Source organism: Melospiza georgiana, chromosome 1 (assembly GCF_028018845.1).
Source record: "Melospiza georgiana isolate bMelGeo1 chromosome 1, bMelGeo1.pri, whole genome shotgun sequence".
Lineage (NCBI taxonomy): Eukaryota > Metazoa > Chordata > Aves > Passeriformes > Passerellidae > Melospiza > Melospiza georgiana.
The window spans coordinates 11,138,703-11,160,444 of record NC_080430.1 but is presented as its reverse complement, the minus strand read 5'-3'; the positions used below and the strand labels follow the sequence as shown (position 1 = coordinate 11,160,444).

The 21,742-nt window shown below is 42.5% G+C and overlaps 1 protein-coding gene across 2 annotated transcripts in view; it reads left to right on the top strand.

Moving 5' to 3' along the window:
* Positions 1-3,158: 3,158 nt before the first annotated feature.
* The window catches only part of LARP4B (La ribonucleoprotein 4B), a 55,494-nt gene continuing 36,910 nt past the window's right edge, over positions 3,159-21,742 (top strand). For both annotated transcript variants that reach the window (XM_058028017.1, XM_058028009.1), the window contains exons 1-2: positions 3,159-3,230; positions 21,146-21,280. In XM_058028017.1, the coding sequence (XP_057884000.1) occupies positions 21,200-21,280 (81 nt within the window). In that variant the 5' untranslated portion in view covers positions 3,159-3,230; positions 21,146-21,199. The remainder of the gene's footprint in view (positions 3,231-21,145; positions 21,281-21,742) is intronic.

Sequence of the window (21,742 nt, the reverse complement as noted above, 5' to 3'; positions counted from 1 at the left end):
GCTCCTTCCTGTCCATCTCTCTCTGCTCAGGGCTTTTTCTCATGACAACTCTGCAAAAGTGAACCAACTGACTATGGAAAACATCCCCTTGTTTGCCCAAGAGTGAGCACTGAGATGCACTTCCCTCAGTGAACTGCAAAGCTCTGTGTCCAGGGGGGCTGAGTTCATTCCTTGCACTGGGATGTTCTTTATTGCCCCTACTAACAAGGGATTTTTAGCAATACAGTGACATCCAGAACATTAAAACTATCACAAAAACCAAAAGGCTGTTGGCTGTCCTTAAAATAGGTCTTCTAATTGCTGCGTTGTCTCTATGGGAATTTCTGGCAGATACCTGGAAGGCAGGCATACGAATCTTATCAGTAAGGATTAAAAACTGGATTATCCTATCTGGATTAATTTCTGACATGCAGATAGGCAGCAATGCATGGTACAGATAACTATTGACAATGTTTGTAAGGTGATGTAGTTGAAGTAGAAGACAGAGGACGGGGAGCAGCTCTGGAAGATCCTTTCCAGACTTTTTTTCCCCACCTAAATCTCAAGAGGAAACCCCAGGTTTTCCTTTTGCCTAATTAACTGCAGTTAAAAATAGATGATGATCTGGACTAAATAACTAGGACTGTTCGACAAGACTTGTTTGTTCCTTCATCAAGCAAAAGAAGTCTTGAATCTTGTGGGGCTCACAGCAGTTTTATATAACTGAAGATTTACTCTATTCCCCAGCTTGGGAAGAGTGGGAGATCTTGAGGCTGAGAAGTTGGGAAAGTCCTACAGAGACCAGCAAAAGTCCTTCATGATCCAACCAGAATGTCCTGTGCCTGCCTCTGTCTGCATTCCATTTTCTTCCCATGCACAATGTTCAATTGTGACTGGCACTCTCCAGCCCAGGAGGAAGCAAGCACTAAAACCAAAATGCATTTGTACTTCCCAGCAGCGTCTCTGCTTGTCAAGCCTTGGCAGTGGCAGAGAGCAGCCATCCTGTGGGGACTGGAACTCACTGTTGGAGGGAAGCAATGTGTGGATCCTGCTTTACAAAACAATCCTGCTGCAGCCCTTGTCTTCCCAGGATTGTTCCTCAGCCCTTTGCTTCCTCTGCCTCCTCTTCCTCCATGCAATGACTAATGGGAGGCTGGTGTGGCACTGTGTGAAAAATGCGTGTTTAATGATTGGCTTTTTGCAAATATTAAAATGAATATTATATGTGTTGTGTTAGAAAGCAATGCTGTATTAATTCTCTTAAGTAGTGTGTTAAATATAGTTCTGGGTTATAAAAAAATGTTAAAATAGAAACGATGCTGTGTAGGTTACTTTTTTTAAGGAAAGGACTCGCAGCGAGATAGCAGCCACAGGACACCTGAATCTTTCAGAGAAAGAGAATTTATTGCTCTCTTATCAGAAGAAACAAACTTCTTCCCCCCTCGAAGGTGCTGTCAGGATTCAGAGGAAGAAGTTGACGATGACCAGACAGAATCCTGTATTTGAATGGAATTTATGCATCATGTATGAGGTGCATGAATATGCAACAGGCTGTTGCTTTTAAGGGTTAATTCTCTGTTGACGTGTGTCCTTTCTCGGGCTTTTGCGGCCCAGGAAAAGGTACCCGGACGTCTGTAACTCTTTGTCTCTATTGTCTCATATTGTCCTGATTCAAATTGTCCATATTATTATTACTCTAATTGCATTACTATTTTTATAACCATTTTATTACTATTAAACTTTAAAAACAAGCGATTGGCGTTTTTCACACACTGGAACACATTTCCTAGGGGAGCTGTGGATGCTCCATCGGGCCAGGCTGAACGGGATTCGGAGCAATCCGGACCAGGGGAAGGTGGCCCTGCCCATGGCAGGGGGCTGGAACTCGATGACCTTTGAGGTGCCTTCCAAGCCAAACCATTCTGTGATTCTATGAGACAAGACTCTCCTGGCTTTCACAACCCACGTGAAACACAAGGCTCTGTCATTAAATACTCTTCTCCTAAAATTCTCCTATTTATCACTTCCCTTTGAGCCACAGCTGCTCACTGACACAGGAGCAGCTACAGCAGGAGCTGGGACACTCTGCGGTAACTCCGGACAGGCTCTGGCCCCTCCCGTGCTGCCATGGCAGGGCTCCAGAAGGCGACACCGTGCCCGGTGTCACCGCAGCACGGACCTGGGCGTGCTCCACACCCGCAGCCCTCGCTGAGGCCCCGCGGCCTCGGGCGCTGCCCCGGCCCGCTCCGTCCCTCGGGCCTGAGACACCGCCCGGGGCCGGCCGGACACTGCCCGAGACACAGGCGGAGACAGCGGGACAGGAGGCGCCGCTTCCGCGACATCACCCGTGACCCGCCCTTCCCTCCCTTCCATTCCCTCCCTTCCATTCCCTCCCTCCCCTCCCTTCGCCCTCCCGTTCCTTCCCCTTCCCCTTCCCTTCCCTTCCCTTCCCTTCCCTTCCCTTCCCTTCCCTTCCCTTCCCTTCCCTTCCCTTCCCTTCCCTTCCCTTCCCTTCCCTTCCCTTCCCTTCCCTTCCCTTCCCTTCCCCTCCCCTCCCCTCCCCTCCCCTCCCTTCGCCCTCCCGTTCCTTCCCCTTCCCTTCCCCCTTCCCTTCCCTTTCCCGGCTCTTTTCCCGCCACTTCCCGGCCGGGCTACGGCGCCTGCGAAGGGACAAAACGCCTCCGGCGGAGGGAGCGGGAGGGCGGGCGGCGCCGGCCCCGCCCCCGCGCGCCCCTCCGCGGCCGGTGACGTCAGGCGCCTCACGCGCCGCTCCGCGCGTCACACGCCGCGCGCGCGCCGGGGCCCCCTCCCCCCTTCGCCGCTCCGCCAATCCGCGGGCGGCGGCGCCCGGCCGAGCGGCGCCGGCCAATCCCTTCCGCCGGCGGGGGCGGGACTTCCGCCGGGAGCCGGAAGCGGGTCTCTCATGCGAGCGGGTGGTTGAGTCTCGGCTCGGAGACGTTTCGGGCCCGGAGCCGCCGCCGCCCCCCCGCGCCCCCCCCCGCCCCGCCCGCCCCCGGCGCTGCCGCCGCCCGCGCCCCCTCGGCCCCGCCTCGCGCTCCGCTCTCCTCCTCACGGCATCCGGCGGCGAGGCCCCGGCGGCGGCGGCGGCGCGGCGAGAGGCCCCGGCGCCCGCGGGAACCCGACAGGAGCGAAAGGCCCCGCGCCGGCGGAGCCCCCCCCCCGCCCCCGTGCCCGCCCGCGTCCCCCGCGCCGAGCCCCGGCCCGAGGGCGGCGGCGGCTGTTGGTGACAGGTGAGTGCGAGGGGCCGCCCGGCCCGCGCCCTCCGGGCGGCGGCGCCCGCCGGGGCCGTTCCGCAGCCGCGTCTCCCGGTGCGGGGGGATGGCGGGGCCGAAGGGGGAGCGACACCCCCCGCTCCGTCGCCCCCTCGCACCGGGGAGGCGGCCGGAGCCGCCATCTTCCCACCCGAGGCGGTTCCCGGGGGAGAGACGGGAGGGAGGAGGAGGAGGATCCCGGCTCGGGGCCGCGGTGCCGGCGGGGGTAGGGCGGGCGAGCCGCCGGGGCCGCTCCCGCACTGCGGCCTCGCCGCCCCGGGCACAGCGGGTGAGCTTTGCCCCCGCGCCGCCGGGGCCTTGCGGGAGAGCCGCGTGTGCCGCGGGCCGAGCGGGAGCGGGAGCGGGGCGAGCGCCGGGGGGCCCCGCCTGCAGCCGGGCCGGATGGGCGGCCGGGACCCTCCGGAGCAGCGGGCGGTGCCGGGCCCTGGCCCGGGGCTCCGGGCACGGCGCTGACTCTCCGCGGCAGCCGTGCCCCGAGCAGGTGAATTGCCGGCGGGAGCGCTCGGGCCCTGCGCTGCCCCCGGGATTTCGTTGTTGTCGGGCCTTCGGAGTTGTTTTCACTCTCGGTTTCAGTTTGTCCAGGTGCTCGAAATTACTACGTAGCTTTGTCCGCAGTTTAAACAGATGTGCACTTGGCAAAGTGTTTGTTGTGTGAGATTCCTGTGTGGCAGATAAGTATAATTATTTTTATTCTGCAGGTAAGCGAATTGAGGCAAAGTGGTTAAGACTTGCCTGTGGCCACAGAGAGAGAGAGAGCTGGTTTCAAAACCACTGTTTAAACTTGAGTCATTCTTGGGGTAAAACCATGGGAATTCTGGCTTCTGATTCTGCCTCTTGTCTCTGGCCTAGTTTTGTTGGCCTCTGAATCCTTAGGAAAATTGGAGAAGGAATCTTTCTCTAGTACTGCCTCAAGGATTGCTGTTGGAAGGTCTGTCTTGTGGTTGAAGTTTCGTGTCAGACTTAGCTGTTTTTTACAGATTGGATAAATTCTCAAAGGTCAAAGCGTGTTGTATGTTTTTTTCAACTTGCTGGTATTTCACAACTCTTGGGTTTTGATTCTGGTCTGGTAACTTTTTATCAGTTGAACTTTCACTTCTCCCTGCTGATTTGTAAGCATTTCTTCAAGTCAGTTCTCAAGATATAAAGCTAATCAGCTTACTCACTCTAGCTATTAGAACAACATTGATATTTTTATATTTTTAATTTCTTTTGTGGGAAGTGAAAGGGAGGTCAAAACTAGGCTGAGGCCTGATAATACACATACAAAAAGCAGTCTATATTTTATGTATAATGTCTACAGAAAATTTTATGCTTCTAGATGTGTTGTCATTCATGTGGGTATTCTCTATACAGAAGCCACAATTACTTCTATGTTTAATTGGTCTCACATTTTGGGGGAAAATAATCTTTATTCAAATGGAGGTAAAAGTTTTCCTAAATGAATTACAAACATTGAATTTACAAGCAGAAAATTGAAAGCATTTGATCTCTTGGATGTTCCTTAATAAACAATTGCATGTAATCAGGTCCTTAAGCGCACACAATGTTCTGGGTTACATTGAACTGTTTACCTTGTCATTTTTTCCAGGTGTTTTTTACCCATTTATACACAAACACTGTGAAGGACTAAAGGTGGAAGCACACACAAGCATGTGCTGCCTTGGTTGCTTTTTATGGCTGGCTGTAGTGCCAATATACACAGAGAAAGTACAAATGGCTGATATGTATTTATTGTCTATAGTGCTTAGATATGGGGCTGTGTCTTAAATGTTTCATTACAGAGCAAAACAGAAGATCTGGAACTGGAGGCAGTTATGAGAGCTTGGGGGTTTTTGTTTCTTTGAGACATGGTGCAGATACCATGTAGGCAGTTTGTGATGGTGGTGCTTTATTTCTGTTAGAGTGAAGTTAAATCCTTGGTTTATTTGCTGAAATGCAAAGTCAATAGAGGCAGGTTTGTCTCATCTACATGTTCTGTTGCTGCGTCCCTTATTAAGTCTCGTATCTCGCAGCGGCTTTGGCTTTAAATCAGTTGAGAGCTTAATTGGCATGGTAATATAAACTCTTTGTTAAATATTTATTACATTACCTCACAGAATGCACATGCTAGACACGGAAAAGGCATGTTTGTGGCCATAGTGCATGACAAATCCAAAGTGACAGCTTAAAGGTAGCAAAAAAGGAGTTACAAAAAACAAAGTAATTAGGTGTAGATGTATTCCATCAGTTTGATTTTTTCAAACTAGGTGGCTTTTAGGACCTTCAGCGCTATTAATGTTTAATTCCATGGTGTCTATATATATTCATCAGGCATTCACATTCTCGTAAATTAACAGGTAAGGCACACAAATGAGAATGTAAAGCATTGACTTGACTTTTCTCGTGCCTGTGCTGCAAGGAGCAGGTTTTGCAAAGGCCGCAGCCTTATCGATCCTGACGAAGAACGCTCTTGCCTTGGAGGTGCGAAGGTGGCTGTGGAGGGAGCTCACAAATGCAGTGTCAGGAGGGCTGTTGCTGGCAGAAAGAGAGGAAGCAAGAAAAGAAATGTATTCTGGAGTCTGGAGATTATTAAGCTTTGGGAGTCTGATTTGTGTGTGTGTTCATGTATGCACACGTGTGCAAAACTTATGCGCCATAAGGCGTAATAAATGTGGTTTGCAAAGTTCTCTGTTCCTCTAAGCATTTACTAGCAAAATGACATTTTTGGACAACAGGTCTGTCTAAGTCTTAGACAAAGCTGTAGAAAATAATGTCAGGCTACATTTTTTTTCCTGCATGTAATCAGTGATACTCAGCCACCAGGTGTATTGGAAGTCTTGTGCATTTGCATTTAGAATGGGCACACAGGTATGAGTAGGAAGGACAGGATGTTACAAAACAGGACGTTGTAAGGAAGAAAATTAACCCTCTCCCTGCAGTTTTGAAATAGGCAATGAGCTATGTGTGGAGAGCTGTGTAGAAGATGACAATAAAAGCTACTCTTGTAGTAAAGGCCCTGGAGAGGTGTTTGAGCAATGTTGCTCTGAAAACAAGGCATGCACGTGCTGAAATTAGTACTCTGATTTTAGTCCATATGCAAGATCTAGACAGGTGGATTTCACCACAGAAGCCACTAATTGAATTAGGATGGGGAAAGTGATGTAAAACTTAAAACTAGCACTATTTCAAAGTTTGTAATCCCTTAAAAAAGAGAAGACACACACACAACCCCTTCCCCATAGCTGATAATGTGCTTTGTCAAAGGCACCAGTTCTAACTGTATTTGCATTTTCAAGCTGATGCTTTGGGAAAGCTCTGTTTTCTTTTCCTGTGCATTAACTCCTCTGTGCTAAACTCAAGGCAAGCTAGTGTGTCATAATAGTTAAACACAAAAATAGCATTCTAAAGCAACTTCACTGAATATAAAACTGAGTGATATTTCACCTGGTCAAAAAACCTTTTTGTGCCGTAAATACCAGATAATTGCAAAAGCCCCATTGCTATTTGAACAACCTGTTTCTTTTCTCTTTAAGCATATAATGACTTTGACTGTCTAATGATAAAAATGTGTCTACAACCAACAAGTTTGAGGCACTTGTTAGAAACAGACCAGAAGTCAATTTCTGTTCCACCCATTCATCTTCTTAAGTTCCATAAAAGTATTACAAGATAGAAACAGTTTCTGTTAATTGCTTCCCAGCTGGTGGTATTTAAATTTTGGTGATGTGATGGAGGCAAGGATTTATGAAATCACTGGTCTGTGACATCTGTGTGTGTAGCTGTTCCATCCCCTTGCTAAGGGAGGGTGCCCCCCATTCAGAAGCAGGTGCTACGAGCAATACCCACAGACAACAAAGGCACTTTGGAGTGCTCAAATTAGGTGTGACTGTAATACAGCATAAATGTGTGCTTAGGATAGCCATGGCAGTGTTCATTCTGTGATGTGTGCTGCTGCAGGTATTTTGTGTCTGGGTATGTGTTTCAGGAACAGCAATTAACTCCAAAATTGGAAGTCTGACAGAGGTTACTAATATGTGGCTAGCTGCTTGGCCTAGAACATTGCTGGGAATTGGGGAAGCGCTGCTTTGACACCCTGATGAATCACCAATTTCTTTGAGTCTTAATCTTTTCCAACGCTCTCGTTTACCAGGGAGGGCTGGGCTATGCATGTTCTGGATCCTGTCAGTCCAGCTCCTTAATGGCTCATTGAATGATGTAATACAAAAGGAATCAGTTGTTCATAAGCTGAATGGATTGCCACCTCTGCACTTCCAGCAGCTCTGTTGTTATTCTCATAAGGCTGTTGGCATGTAAGGAGCTGGTGTTCCAGAGAGCATATCCTACAGTAAAGGTTTATTCTGGATTGCCTCTGTGGCCCTGTAGAGTTCAGATATATCAAGTTCAGTGTAGGTGTCTCTAAGGTAGTGGCAGCTATACCCAGCTTTGAGTTCTGGACTGTTGCACATATAGATAGAAATATAGATGCCTATAGAAATGTACAGACATCTGTCTGCTGTGCTAGCCTGTGCTGAATTGGACACAATTGCTTTATCTGTTAGGGATTCTTTTCTAAAATGCCAGTATCACTTTCATTATTGAAAACAGGAAACACTGGCAACACAGACTTCGGAAATTACACCTTCAGATGCTATCACAATTTCACATGGGGTATGTTCAGGAATGCACTGAGTTTTCAGTGTGAAGAACATACAGTTATTTTATCCAAAGCTTATGCTGGGCTTTTTGGAAGGCTAAATACTGTATCACCTTATTTGGCTTTTAGATTTCTTGTGGCTTTTTGAGCAAGTATCTAAACAATATTTTCCTTTTGTATGGGTTAATTCTCTCTTATTGGCCCTTCCCTCCTGCCTTCTGGAAGTGAGCAACAATGGTGAATACTTTATTGGTACTATTCATAAGGCAGACTTCCATCTGTCTTGTTAGTGGAATTGCAAACTTGCTTAAAACACTATAGATTTTTGTTACTCTGTTAAAAGTGTTTATCAGTGTTTCTCAGCCCATCTAATGTTCTGCAGTCTGTTTTAAGTAAAGTATTTTATAGTCACAGGATGCCAGTGATCCAACAGGGAAACCCAAGAAACAAAATATTGGTTAAATAGTAACTATGTTGAGAAAAAAAATCATAAATCTCATTCAGCAGAAACTTAATGAAAGGTTTGAAAGCTTTACAGTGATGTCTCTTGGCAGCTTTATGGTTTTGTTTTTGGTCACTGTTGGTATCCATATGCGTATTTTCACAGGTTGTGATGCTGTCACAGGTTGCCCCACAACAGAGTCTGACTCTGACTGTTGTTCAAACAAGGAACTGATGAATCAACAGGCCAATGTCCAAAGTAGCTTGCTTTTCCATACCCCAGTGCTGAGGTTTATGCTCAAATGTTTGATGTATCCTCCTGGTTTCTGGTTTTTGTTCTAGGAATTAAAAGTAGAGCAGAAGTGAAGAATGTACTGGAGCATGGTTACTGTAAGTGCTGAGCTACCTGTGTGTGCAGAATTTGCAGTCTTATCTCAGAGTTTCATTCCCATTCAATGTTGTTGCTGCCCAACAGATAGGGACAGAAAATGGTCACCATGTTGCTGTTTAAAGCAGCAAGGCAAACAATTTGGTCAGAATATCATTGTCTACATTGGCGTCTCTCCAGGATCTTGGCTTTGTGTCCCTCAAAATTAAAGCTTCTTGTCCAGTTCTTCATAATAAATGTCAAAAAAATTATGCTATCAAGAAGGGAAGGGACTCTTTTTAATGAACATATGTTACAGCTTAGTTTATAGTCTATATTTTATGATTATAATTTTCTTAGTTAACACTGTGTATTCTAACTGGATTCAAGGAATAAGTGAAATTTTTAGAAGGGTCTGTGCCCAGTTATTTTGACTTGCAAGGAAAAATTATTGTCATTAAATCCGAGCTAAAATATTGGCAGTCCATCCTTTAACTGTGAGTCAAAACCTGAATTACCAGTAGTTTTGATTACAGTGATACTCTAGGAAGGTGGGGTACTCTAACTGTGAACAAATGTGCACCCAATAGTCTTTCATACAGTGATTTAAAACTAGCAAGAGCTGCTTCTGGTTTCGGTGAAGCTTGCAATGGAGGATGGTAGCCTTTTTTAAAAGAGGAAGTAATGCTAAAATGACTGGATTATTGGAGTTAAATTCTATTTTTGTTGAAGAGGTTAATGAAATAATCATTGGCAAAAAGCATTAGTTTCCTTTTCTTTTACACAACCTTAAAATTCAATCATGCTTCTTCTGTAAGTAGTTAAATTTCAGTTTAGATTTTGTCCTTAAGATGTTTCGAAACTTAAACTAACATTCTAGGTCAATGACTGCTTTTCAAGTCATCAGAAAAAAAAACCAAAACGAAACCCCAGAGATTGAGGGGAGTTAATCCCAGGCTGTTTATTGAAATAGTCTTTACATTGTCAGTGATTGGTGTTGGGACAAAAATTGTCACTGTACCTTTTTGCTTATCACTGGCATTATCAACATCATATGTAGTTGTATATACCTCTCACTTGGTCTTTCTGTAGGTATAGATCCTCTTCTCTCCTAGTTTTCTCAGGCCTGTTGTGAGGGAAGATATATTCCAGGAGGATTGTAAGGTTGTCCCTTTGGTTTGCATCAAATCTTTTCCAGAATTCTAGTTCTGTGTGCATTTGAATTTGAGATCTGTGGTGTTAGATTTCTGCTTCCCTGAGTTAGGAGTTTATTGTATGGTCCCAGAATGCCATGATAAAGAACTTGGCAAATTGGCTTTGAAGCTGTGTATGTGTCTTAAATAATAATTCAAAGTACTAAAAATATTAAGAGTCCTGGAAATTCCATATGCAGCTTTTGACCTCCTCTTGCTTAAGTGCAACACTGATTGCAGGCTTGAAACGTGGAATCCAAGTAATAGCAATATTCTAAGATAAGACTATTAAGGTCTGTTAAAGAAGGTCAGCCTTCTAACCTCACCCTTGGAACTGCACTGAATATTAACCCTATAGCTTCAAGTGGTGTTTTTAGTCTTGTCTTTCATCATAAAATGCTGCATCTGCTTCTGCCAACTTTGGAATTTTTCTGAGGAAGATGTTGTTCATAAAATCCTGCCCAGCAAAGCTGGGTTAGTTGTTTCCTTCACCTGTGCCAAGTGTCCTGCCTGGAGTCACAGGCAGGCTGTGAGTGCTCCAGCCACTCTCTGGCCAGCAGTGTAGCGAAGAATGCGGAAAACTTAGAGCTGGTATTGGTAAATCGTGAGGAGGAACATTCAGTAATTGAAACAAGGAAGTTCGTTGTTCCCAGCATTGCCAAACTCACCCTCTTCATGCACAACATGTAACTTGTTCCCTCTAAGCAAGTGCTAAACCTCCTGGAAGCTCAGCATGTGTTACAGCATTTGAAGATTTAGTGTTTCTTTGAAGAACTGGGAAAAGACCATCAGTTGTTGCCTCTCAGCTTTAAAAACTTGAAGCAAATGGTAAAATACTTTAGAACTGGCAGTTGTTTTGTTAAACAAACAGAATTTATGAAATGACAGGTCCACTCACAGTGAGCCTGACGTGCTGAGGTGCTGGCGAGTGTTATCCAACAAAGTTCAGAATCTTTTTAGTTTTCACTCAAAGTCTGGAGTCAGTTTGTCTTAGACTGAAACTGTTTCTCACAGTGAAAGTGCAACAGTCTCCTAAACTTGACTTCTCTGTGTGAGTTCTTAGCATGCTTAATTGTTGCTTCTTTCAGCACGGGAATAGGAAAATTAATCTTACACTTCCCTTCAATAGCTACTTTAGAGAAAAGCAAACACCAAAAAAACACCCTCACCTCATTGGTTAAGGGAGAGCAGGCCAGTTATGTGGAGAAGGAAGGAAAACAAAGAAAATACATTATTATGCAAGATATTATCTTTGCATAATAATTCCTCATATGTGCATGAATTCAGAGAAGGTATGGTAGGATGAGACAGACTTGGTGTCCAGAGTGCCAGAGTAAACTCACCTGCTGGAGATATCTGTCAAATTAGAGAATAGTTTGAATGAAATAGATTGTAGATCTATTTTCTGATAGCCTTGTTAATCTCCTCATGAAGTCTTGGTTGGCTATGGGAAGGAGCAATATAGGCCTATTTTAAGAGTTCAAAAGTTTAAGCTACCATGTAGTGTTCTGTAAATGACTATTTAAAAATAGTACAGGAATGAGCAAGTTTTTGGGAAGGCCAGTCATTAGTGCTAACAGGTATTTGCTCCTGCTCTGTCTACTCCAGGGCAAGCTTGAATTTTCTCACCAATTCAATTTATTTTTTCTAATCAATTGCTCTTCTGCTTTCTGTGTGTATAGAAGTGTTGTGCAGTTTTTGACTCATGTCATATTAGTGAAAGCAAGCAACATGGATGGTGGTTGCTTTAGGTGAGGTTCTGTATTTGATGGTGCTAAAATTTAGAAACATACTTTTGTGATGCTTTCTGTCACTTTTTTCCCCCATCATTTAACATTTGCCTGAAATGACAATTTCTGGATCAGTGAGCAGTATTTGATATTAAATATTGGTATTACATTAAAAGCCTGGAACAGTCTCCCAGCTAATTGGTTGGCATAAAGACCTCTGAAGTTATTGAAAAGCTTTGGCTTTCAGAGAAAATCCAATTAGCCTATCAAAGACCACCCTAAAAGATCTAGAATTAATATTTCTGTAGAAAGTAAACATTTTTAGCAGTTAAATTTACGCATATTAGTAAAAATACCAAGACTTTTCTTTGTATTGCTTCAGCTGTTGTGTTTGCAGGTGAGAATCCTACTGGACTGGACACAGCAAGCATAGGTGTTGCCTTGTAGGTGGATGGGAATGTTACAAAAAGTCAATGTGAATAGTGCATTCGTGTAATATATGATGCCTATGCTCTGATGAGATTATTAAAATATATTAATTAAAGAAAAAAAGTCCTGCTGAAGGAAGGAGCTTCCATCACATCCTGCAGCTTCTCTTAACCCATGTTAGGCATAAATATAAGGGGGTTTATTTACTTAGTCATTATTTAGGCTGGCTGGGTTTAGAAGATTATATGAAGAATTAGTTTGCCTCTGTGGTTAGACTTGTATTCCAAATGTAGCTTGGAAGCAGAGGCAGATAGGAAGTGCTGTGCAGAGTGTGGGGTCCCACTCTAAGCTTGTCATTCAGTAGCTCCTTTAAAGCATTGCTTGCCCTGTATTTAGGCTTAATGAGTTTTCTGATTATTTCAGTGCAGGAGAGGCAGTGACTTGCACTGGCCTGTCCTTTCACTCTTTAATTCAGTACAGACAATGTTCAGCTGCTGGGGTTTCTGTTGTGAAGGTCCTGCAGATATGTTACTGTAGCCTTTACTTTCCTTTTTTGGTTTTGGGTTGTTTTGGGGTTTTTTTTATTGGTGATGCTTTGTACCAGCAGCAGCAGAGTGATGTGGATCTCACAGCTGTTGAGTTCCACTGAGAACTGGAGCTCTGCTCTCTGCTCCTCTGGTTTCCTGGAGCAGGACAGAAGGGTTGATGCCACCAGGCATTCAGCTTGAGTCCTCTGTGCTCTGCTGCTGCTTTGGTGGCCACAGAAGTGAAGTGTGTGTGCAGGCACCTACTGTGTAGTTCTGTTTAACTATAGAAAGGGGTGTTCAGATTTATTCAAATTCTGGTGATGTTTTCTGTCCTGGAAAAGTAAAAAGTTGCACCAGAGCTGGGAGTCAGGCAGGAAGTCAAATGCTTACAAATGTAAGGGAGGGCAAGTGATGGAGCATTTTAGTGAAAAATCATTATACTTCAAGGTACTTACCTAATCTGCTTGAGTAACAAATTCCTGATCTGTTTCCTGAGAAAGTTAAAAGACATTTTTATTCAATGTGAGATGTTTTCTGCTTTTTGTAGGCCTTGGTAATGAATGTAGAATGTGTAATTCTACATTCAGCTTATCAAGAGAGAACAGGTTGTGGAGAACTATGATCATAATTAATTTATATTAAGTTAGCATTCCACTTTTCTGAATTCTTATGATTTGGTTGACCAGCTAACAATTTAACTTTGCCATTTGAGGGGTTTCTTAGAAAATGCACAAATCTGAGAGTTGAGAGATGAATTTTAATTAAGTGTGGTACTTTTGAAATCATAATCTGATAAATATCTTATCTGGCACGATAGTTATAATAGAAATTAAATATATATCTTTATGAATAACCTGCAGGGCGTGTACTGTTAGTCCACTTACAGTGAGGAAAACAAGCTTGTGGCTTTGTGATGGATGTGCAACATGAAGCAACTCCTGCTAATTAATGAGTTGAGTTTCTTAATGTAATGTGCTTCAGCCTGCAGTCAGGAGAGTGCTGCTTCAGACTTGAAAACTGAGAACAAGCCATAAGCAAACTGAAAACTGCCCATGACACAATCACTCTTGTCTTCAAGGCACATGACATTCTTATAAGGCATAAAAATGTCTTCCTAGTGGCTTATTCCTGCTTGGTAGGCACTACTAGTGTTCTTAAATGGTAAGATTTTTGTTAGGTTATATACCATTAAACATCTGGTTTATTGCATTACTGAGGAGGATGTGAGGCACAGGCTTCTTGGTCCATCTCTGGAGTGATGTTTGAGTGCACATCAGATAATAACTGCGTGTGTAGTTTCTTGGTGTGCAGGAGGGCTGCAGAAATTCTGTGAGAGACCATTGAGTGTAGTGAAATTATTTCATTTTCATTACACACATGTATTTTAAATGCAGTACATAAAAGGCTAGATACAAAAAATATATACAAAAATTATAATTTTTTATTGGTGGAGGTCATCCTGTTGTCTTCTGTGCACTGTTGACATCATCTTGTTTGAGGTGCTGAGTAAGACTGTAACTTTACCCTCTTCCCATTTTTCTTGCTCTTCACTGGAAGAGTTTTTCGTATGGCTCTGTACAGAGTCCTCATCATTCACCAGTATCAGGTTTCTTTGGTATTTTATCACCTTTGTTTAGTAACTTGCTGCTTGGCATCTTTTGGACAGCTAATTACTGTAATGATCTGGATTTCCAGACTTGCAGAGTAATCAGTTCTGATGTCTCTTCATAGCCCAGGTTTCTGTGTGAGTGGGAATGTTCAGTAAATGATTAGAGTTGTGAATTGCTTGGGAAGCCTCACACAGAAATGCTTTATAGATCTTTAAATTAAAAAAATGCAGTGTTCCTTTTAAACAGCAAGATTTACCATTGCAGCCTTTTTAAAATGAGAGACTACATTTTAAGGGATAATTAATAGAATTGCAGAATAATTTTGGAGGCTGTCAGCCTTATAAACAACAGAAGGGATTTAAAAAAAACAAAGTTGTGAAGTAGGTGCAGCAGCAGCTCTAAATGATTTGTGTTTTCTTTTGAAGGATGTTAAAAAGGTACAGCATTAAGGTTTAATTGTTCTTCTGACACTGCAGTTCTTGCTGTTGCCTTGTGCATTTTGAAGTGCCTTGAGTTTTCCAAGTGTTCTGTTGCAGGTTTGCCCCCAGTGCTTAGGTCCATGTTCCTCTTCAGGAACCCAGAAGTTGCATTATTCTGGAGAGTGCTGGGGCATAATTAATTTCTTGGCAGGAAGGAAAACTGAAACAAATCCAATGGTACTTTTCTTGGGTTTTTTGAAATCTAACTTTGCAGCCACCATGCTGGCACATACACTGGGTGCTTGTATGTTTTGAAACCTTCATCTGACAGACTTGCATAGATCACTGGCTCTAAACACTAAGCTCTAGAGGTGAATTTTCAACTTTTTCCCCAACTGTTGAGCTAATCAGCAGTTAAACAAATTGAGGACCTTGTGATGATTTTTAGTAGTAGTGCATTCAAGACTTCTGTAGACACATGCTGTGACTAAATATTTATGTCGTGTCAGCTTTTTAATTGCTGTTGTGTAATAGAGATTTTACAACTGATGTAGGCACAGTGATGATTGCAGAGATGGCCACAAACAGATATGCTTTTGGTGCTGTTAGATTTCTTATTCACAGCTATATTAGCTGCTGTGGTGATGGAACTTCTTCACAGTATATTTTATTTTAAATAATGCCATCCTTTGAAAGCTGGATTGCTTGTCACATCTGTTCTGTAAAGAAACTGATTTCCTGCTTTGAAGGGAAATATGGAAACCCCTGAGTTCTGTCACAAGTTTCTCTGTGGACATGACACAGCCTGCATGATGTTACTCGTCTGCAGAATGGCAGCATGTGCCCCATGCAGCAGGATGATGGGTCAGCTCTCGCAGCTGAGATGTTTTTTTGAAAGTATCCTCAAACAACCACCTGATGAAAATTGCAAGTTTGTATCAGTGCTTATGACACTAAGAGGGAAACTCTCAGCCCTTCAGGATAAGGGTTTTCCCAGTTTTTCTTGGTGATGCTGTATAAGCTTAACCAAATATCCTGTATCTGAGTTGGCACTGGGACTGAGAACATGATTAACTCTTGATATATTACATATGCTTTGTCTATTCACAAAACTGGTGAAACTAATAAAGAAAAGTTAAACTTCATTTAAAGAGGAGCTAATGTATTAAAATTGTAGCATATTTTTGGGAAAGGCATCTATTATTTCTCATATAAATGTCTATATGATGTCTTTAGCAGGTGCTAAGACTTTTCAGAGCTGAGGTCAGTGGTAGCTCTGATTACCTCTGCTGTGGTGTGTGGTACATGGTGAGAAAGAATGTTCTCTCTCACTGCAGAAAGAGGATTTCTGGCTTGCAGCTGGAAGTTTGTTATGAGGCTCAAGTTAAGCAATGCACCTCTGTTTGGCAAACATTTTAAGCTTTCTCGTGTTACTGAAGTGTATTTCTGTATTAGCCTTGTGAAAACTTAATCTGTGTTTAAAGTTTCTAAAATGTTTGCTAGGAAGAATTCTGCACAAAGCTAAACTCAAATCTATTTTTGTTTGTACTTGCTGGAAGAGCAGTGAAAAGTTCTTTTATTCTAGTGAGCTTTTTTTGCTTTATGCTGTTGCTGTTTGCAGGGTGAAAGTTAGTTGTCAGCACTTGCATTTGTAAATCTCTTTTTAAGGGCTGATTACCCTGGGCTGAAAGTTGGCAGGCAAGATCTCGGCCCTAGAGCATTGTTTGGGGTTTTGCATGTTTTTAAATAACAGATCTATGTGACTGATTTGATTGAGGGAACACATGCTGCTACTCAGACTATAGTAACTCTAGACAGTGAAACAGAGTGCAGAAAAGCACACTTTGAATATGAATGAGAAAATTAGAGATGTCTACAGTGAAAGCAGGAGGATTGGGGGCTACACTCCAGGGAGGTCAGCAAGGGCAGTAGGGGTTTTGTTTGCTGTGTAACAATCAGGGAGATAGATGTCTTTTCCAAACTATTTGCAAGGTTGTGGTGCATGTGGAAGCAGAGTGTTTATAAATACCTTCAGACAGTTGCACATTAACTCTGCTCATACTGAGATACCCAAACCTGCAGTAAATGCAGTGTAAAGGTTGGCTGGGTGTTGGCACCACCCTGACACACACGTGTGGCTTCTGGATGAGAGCAGTCCCAGCTCTGCTTGGCTTGGCACCCAGGCAAGAGTCATCATGTGGTTGTGTGCACTTATCTGTGCAGTCATTCTGTAGGCCATTGCTGGTTTGTATCATCTGAAATTATGGAATTCTTATAACTTGATGGCTTTGAAAATACTTGACAGAGAAGAACCATGGTGTCAGCTTTAAAAAAACCAAAATGCTACAAGTGCCCAAAAAACCTCACAAAAACCTCAGACAAAAAAAAAAAAAAATTAAAAATCAAGCTCTCCTCCCCAGACAAACCCCTTATCTTTCTATTTGTGAAGGTGGTTGTGGATGTTGCAGAGTGAAACCAGGAGGCTGAAATACCCATGTTGCTTGACCAGATGGTCTCAATCCCTCCTGAAAATATTCTTGTAACTCCTCAGGTTAACCACTCACCAGGTGTCCCCAGGGACAGATCTGAACAAGTGAAGGGTGACTAATGAGAAAAGGACTAATAAAGCACTCTTGCCCTTGCTGTTGCAATTACTAGTTTTGCAGATGGAGCAGTGTATTACAGTTTTGGGGAAAGCAAACATGGTTGAATATTGTGCTGTTTCTAAAGAAAAATGTTTTTCCTGTATTTTAAACTTCACTGTCTTGGCTATTTACAAACCAAATTTGGACTACTTTTGATAAGTCTCAATACAATCTAGGCAGTTTCTCTTGGGATAGATAGTTGTAGACATAAGTACTTAAATGTCTGTAGTAGAGTCAAGAACAGAGTTATTCTCAAGTTGCTGAACTTGACTTATTACTCCACAATGGCCAGATGTCAAGCCAGAAGGATATAATGGTTTACAATATGCATTTGCAGAAATTGAAATTAATGGGTGCTTCTAAATCAGTGAAACACTGGCCTAGCTTGCCCAGAGAGGTGGATGCACCATGCCTGGAAGCATTCAAGGTCAGGTTGGACAGGACTCTGAGCAATCTGATCTAGTTGAAGATGTCCCTGCTTCTTGCAGAGGAGTTGGACTAAATGACCTTCAAAAGGCCCCTTTCAACTAAAAAAACTGCTCTGTGATTCTGTGATGAAAAAATTGTCATTTGATTGTGATAGCTCAGTGTTCTGCTGTAGGTACTGCTATCTCTATCCCAAAAGGGTTTCCAACTTGCATTTTTCTCTTGAATGTCTTCTGCTTATTGCTGCAACATTTATTTATGCAAAGATACATTGAACTGCTGACTGGTAAACCCTATCTTTTAAAGTCATGGACAAGGTAACTCTTCAGCTGGATGATAATTTTTATTGCTGCATTAAAATGCTCCATTTAACTTGTCACTAATCCAGCTGATAAACTGTTTCAAACAGTGAATATGTACCTGTGGTTTCTAGAATTGCCAGTTATTGATTGTGGTTTGTATAAATAAGCTTTTATATGAAGAGATATATCAATACTAATGAAAAACATGCTAAAACATATCATATGGAGAGCTTTTAACATTCCATGGTTTTTATTGGTTTTCTCTTTCCTGAAGTATCACTGCCTTTTTCTACAGCCCTTGTATTCTCTGCCATGATAGTCATGGGAGTCTGCTGCCATGTGGGTTTTGTTCTCTAGGAGTCCAAAAGTGGCAGCTCTGCAGTAGGAAAGGTGGCATTAACTTTGCAGAACAGCCCTGCATGTGGAGTCATTTTGAAGTATCTCACAACCACTGGGATTTTGCAGCTGAGCACTTGACATCCTGCAGACTTGTAGCAGTGGGATGTATTAAGTGAAGAAAAATTGCAACAGAAGCTCCCTCCTTCTGTGTTTGGGAGCTTTCTGTATGGCTTGCTCATTTGCAGAAAGGCAAAGGCTGATCATTGTTAAAATCACGGGATTTGGAAAGCAGCTTTTATCCTCTTCAAACAAATTAATTTATTGCTGTTGTTTGGAGTGCCATTTTGATACTTAGAGATCAAAATTCAACTTAAATATATGGGTTTGGCATAGTAATTACTTAAAAGAATTTGTTTACAAGGTGAGTGGTATTAGGATGGTGTGTATCACAACAAATCCGTGTGTCTAATGAGAATATGATTATTAGTCTGAGTAAGCAAAGTTACCTATGGCTTCAATCTAGACTTGGCCTGGGATAAGCATCTTGCATAATCTCATCTAAGGGACTTCTGAAAAGCAGGAGGGTGATATGCTGCTCTAATTGCTGGTGGCTTACCCAAGGAATTTGGAGTTGCAGTGTGCACACTGCAGTGGTGTGATGTCAGGTTAGCTGACAACCTGTCTATCCTCAGCTGCAATTAATGATTTAGCTGGGTATTTTGTGCTTGATGGCCAGTCAGCAAATGCTTTAAAGGACATATATGTAGTGGAACTTTACTTTTTGTTTGACAGATTCATATAACTGCAGCTGTTTCCCTTCCCTTCCTTTATCCATAAACTTAGAAAGTTCTGGTGTTAACATATGTACCAGAGGATGAAAGAGACTTGCAGCATGGCTTTGGACAGGCTGATCCTAGAAGGGAGTGGGAATATATGAGATAAATAGGTGACAGAAGGATGTAGAGAGCTACCTTAATGTGGATATGGGGATCAAAATGCTGAGTAGATACCACCATGGCTGAGTGAAACATGCTTGTCTTTCTCTAAAGTAGCCTTTAGCTTATGACTCTGGACTAAAGCTATGCCTGAGGGTAGTATGATCAGCAGTGGAGGTTACATACAGTGAATGTGAAATGACTAAGGAGTCTTGGGTTCTTTTGAGAAAGAAAAATTAATCCAAAATTTGGGAAGGCTAAACAAAATTTCTTTAAAAAACATGAACAGAAACAGAAGTGTTGTCCAAGAGGCTTGGACACTTCATGCAATGCTAAAGTGTCTACCTCTTCCCATGCGTGGCTTTGAGCAACACAGAGTCTGGCTATTTAATACTGCTTTTGAAAAGTTTGCTTTCATCCTGAGGATGGTTTTTGGTTATTTTATAAAATATGAACATCCTGAATGAATTCCAGGCTTTGTTACATAACCTATGAGTGTATTTATGTGTAATAATGTGAGGGATAGTGTAATCTTTTAGTTCCATTTTAATGTGGTTTTTTGTCTGTGCCAGTTCTTCCTAAAGCAGTTTCTATTCCAGGGTGAGAGACATAGTGTTAAGAAAAGAAACTTCTGAGAATATAACAGTGACTTGTGTTTCTTTTGAAAACATACTTTTTGTGCTAACTTCACATCAGTAGCATGAGGTAATAAGCAACTGTTCATGTAAGCTGAAATGTTCATCTTCTTGGGGATGTCAGTGTATTTTGTTTCCTCAGCTATATGTACAAAATACCTTTTGCATAATCCTGTAATACAGGTGCTCAAATCAGCTTATAGCTGAACATAGTAATTTTCTTTGAAATATATTCAGTCATTTGCGTTTGATATTTGCTTTTGTCCATTTCAAAATACAGTGTAAAGGAGACTCATGGAAAGCCATAAATGCTCTAGGCTGAAAGTCTTCTTAACTCTAGCCTTGGAGTCAAGGTAGCCTAAAAGGGGCTTATGTCCCTAAAGAATGGAACATAGCTTCCATGCTACAAATCTTTACATTTTCATTTTAGGGAGGTTGCATGTTTGGTGTCACCAAACATGCTTGAAGACAATAAATCTTTCTCATGCATTCTTACAGATCCAGTACTGGAATTTCCTGTGAATAAAAAACTAAAAAAACATTTTACATCTTTTTAGAAAAGAAAAAATAAAAAAGCCTGATTTTCACACCTCAATATTTACTTTGAGATTTCATGCTTTAAATTAGCTTTTATTGTTTGTTTGGTGACTTTTAAAAATAACAGCATTAAATAATAGCATCAAATTTCAAAGCAATGTCACTGTCAAACTTTCAACTCTACTGAGATTTTTACCTGTTTAATCAAATAAAATAAGATTTTGGGATGATGGAGCAGAAGAACTGGTTGAGCATTACTAGTCTAGCAGAACTGTTGTAACATGCTTCTTAAATCTTGCAAAGATAAAATGACCATAAAAGTAGTTATGGAAGAAGGGTTGGTTTGTGACTAAATGCTTCTTAGTGAGTGGAGTCTGCAGGTGGTGTGAAGAAGTCATGGTTTGAAATGCAGCCTGAATAAGTCAGGTGAGAATCAAGAGAAACTTTCCCAGTGGAATTTCCCTGCCCAATGCTGTGGCAAGTGTTGATCTGTAATCCCAAAGCAGCCAGTGACTGGGAGCTGAGTGTGTCTGCAAGGTGGCTTTATCCTCATTTTATGTTTTCTCTGGATGCATAATCCCAGCTGAATTGTGTGGAAGTTCTTTGGGCCTTTGCTCTGAGTCAGGGTGGCGTGTCTGGTGTGGCTGTGGTTCTCAAGAATTTCAACAACCACTTACAGAATCTTTTGTCTTCTTATTTCTGCAGCTTACAAAGGTGACCAGTAAAGTTCTCTCTGAGCAGCCAAAAAGCAGACAGCTCATGACTTCTGATCAGGACACTAAAGTTGTGGCTGAACCGCAGGTGCAGCAAGTACAAGAAGTTAAGGACGGTTCTCATCTAGTAAGTATTATAATTGCATGTTCCCCTGGTGTGCTGTAGGAAACATTGTGTTTTCATCATGTCTTAATCAAAATTGTAGGTCAGAACATTTTAGAAGACAGTTGGCTGACAGAAAGCATTGAAACATTGAACAGCCAGAACAGAGCTGTTGGAGGTGGTTAATTCTCCATACTGACCAGAAACTCAACTTAGCTTGGCTTCAGCCCTTTGGGGGGGGGGATTTACATAAACTGCAAGATAGGACAGTTAGCAGTCATTTAGGGTACAGGGGTTTTTAGGCTATGCAGCAATTGTATCACTAATCTTGAATTAAGTTCTTGGTCACACTTTGCCATGTGAGGACAATGCAGGGAATGCACTTTTGTGTGTACTTGTAATTAAAAAAAGCACAAAGCCACACAAGCAGGAGTTGGCAGCCTGTAACAGGAATTGTGCTCAGTCAGTTGTGCCAAGTGGCACGTG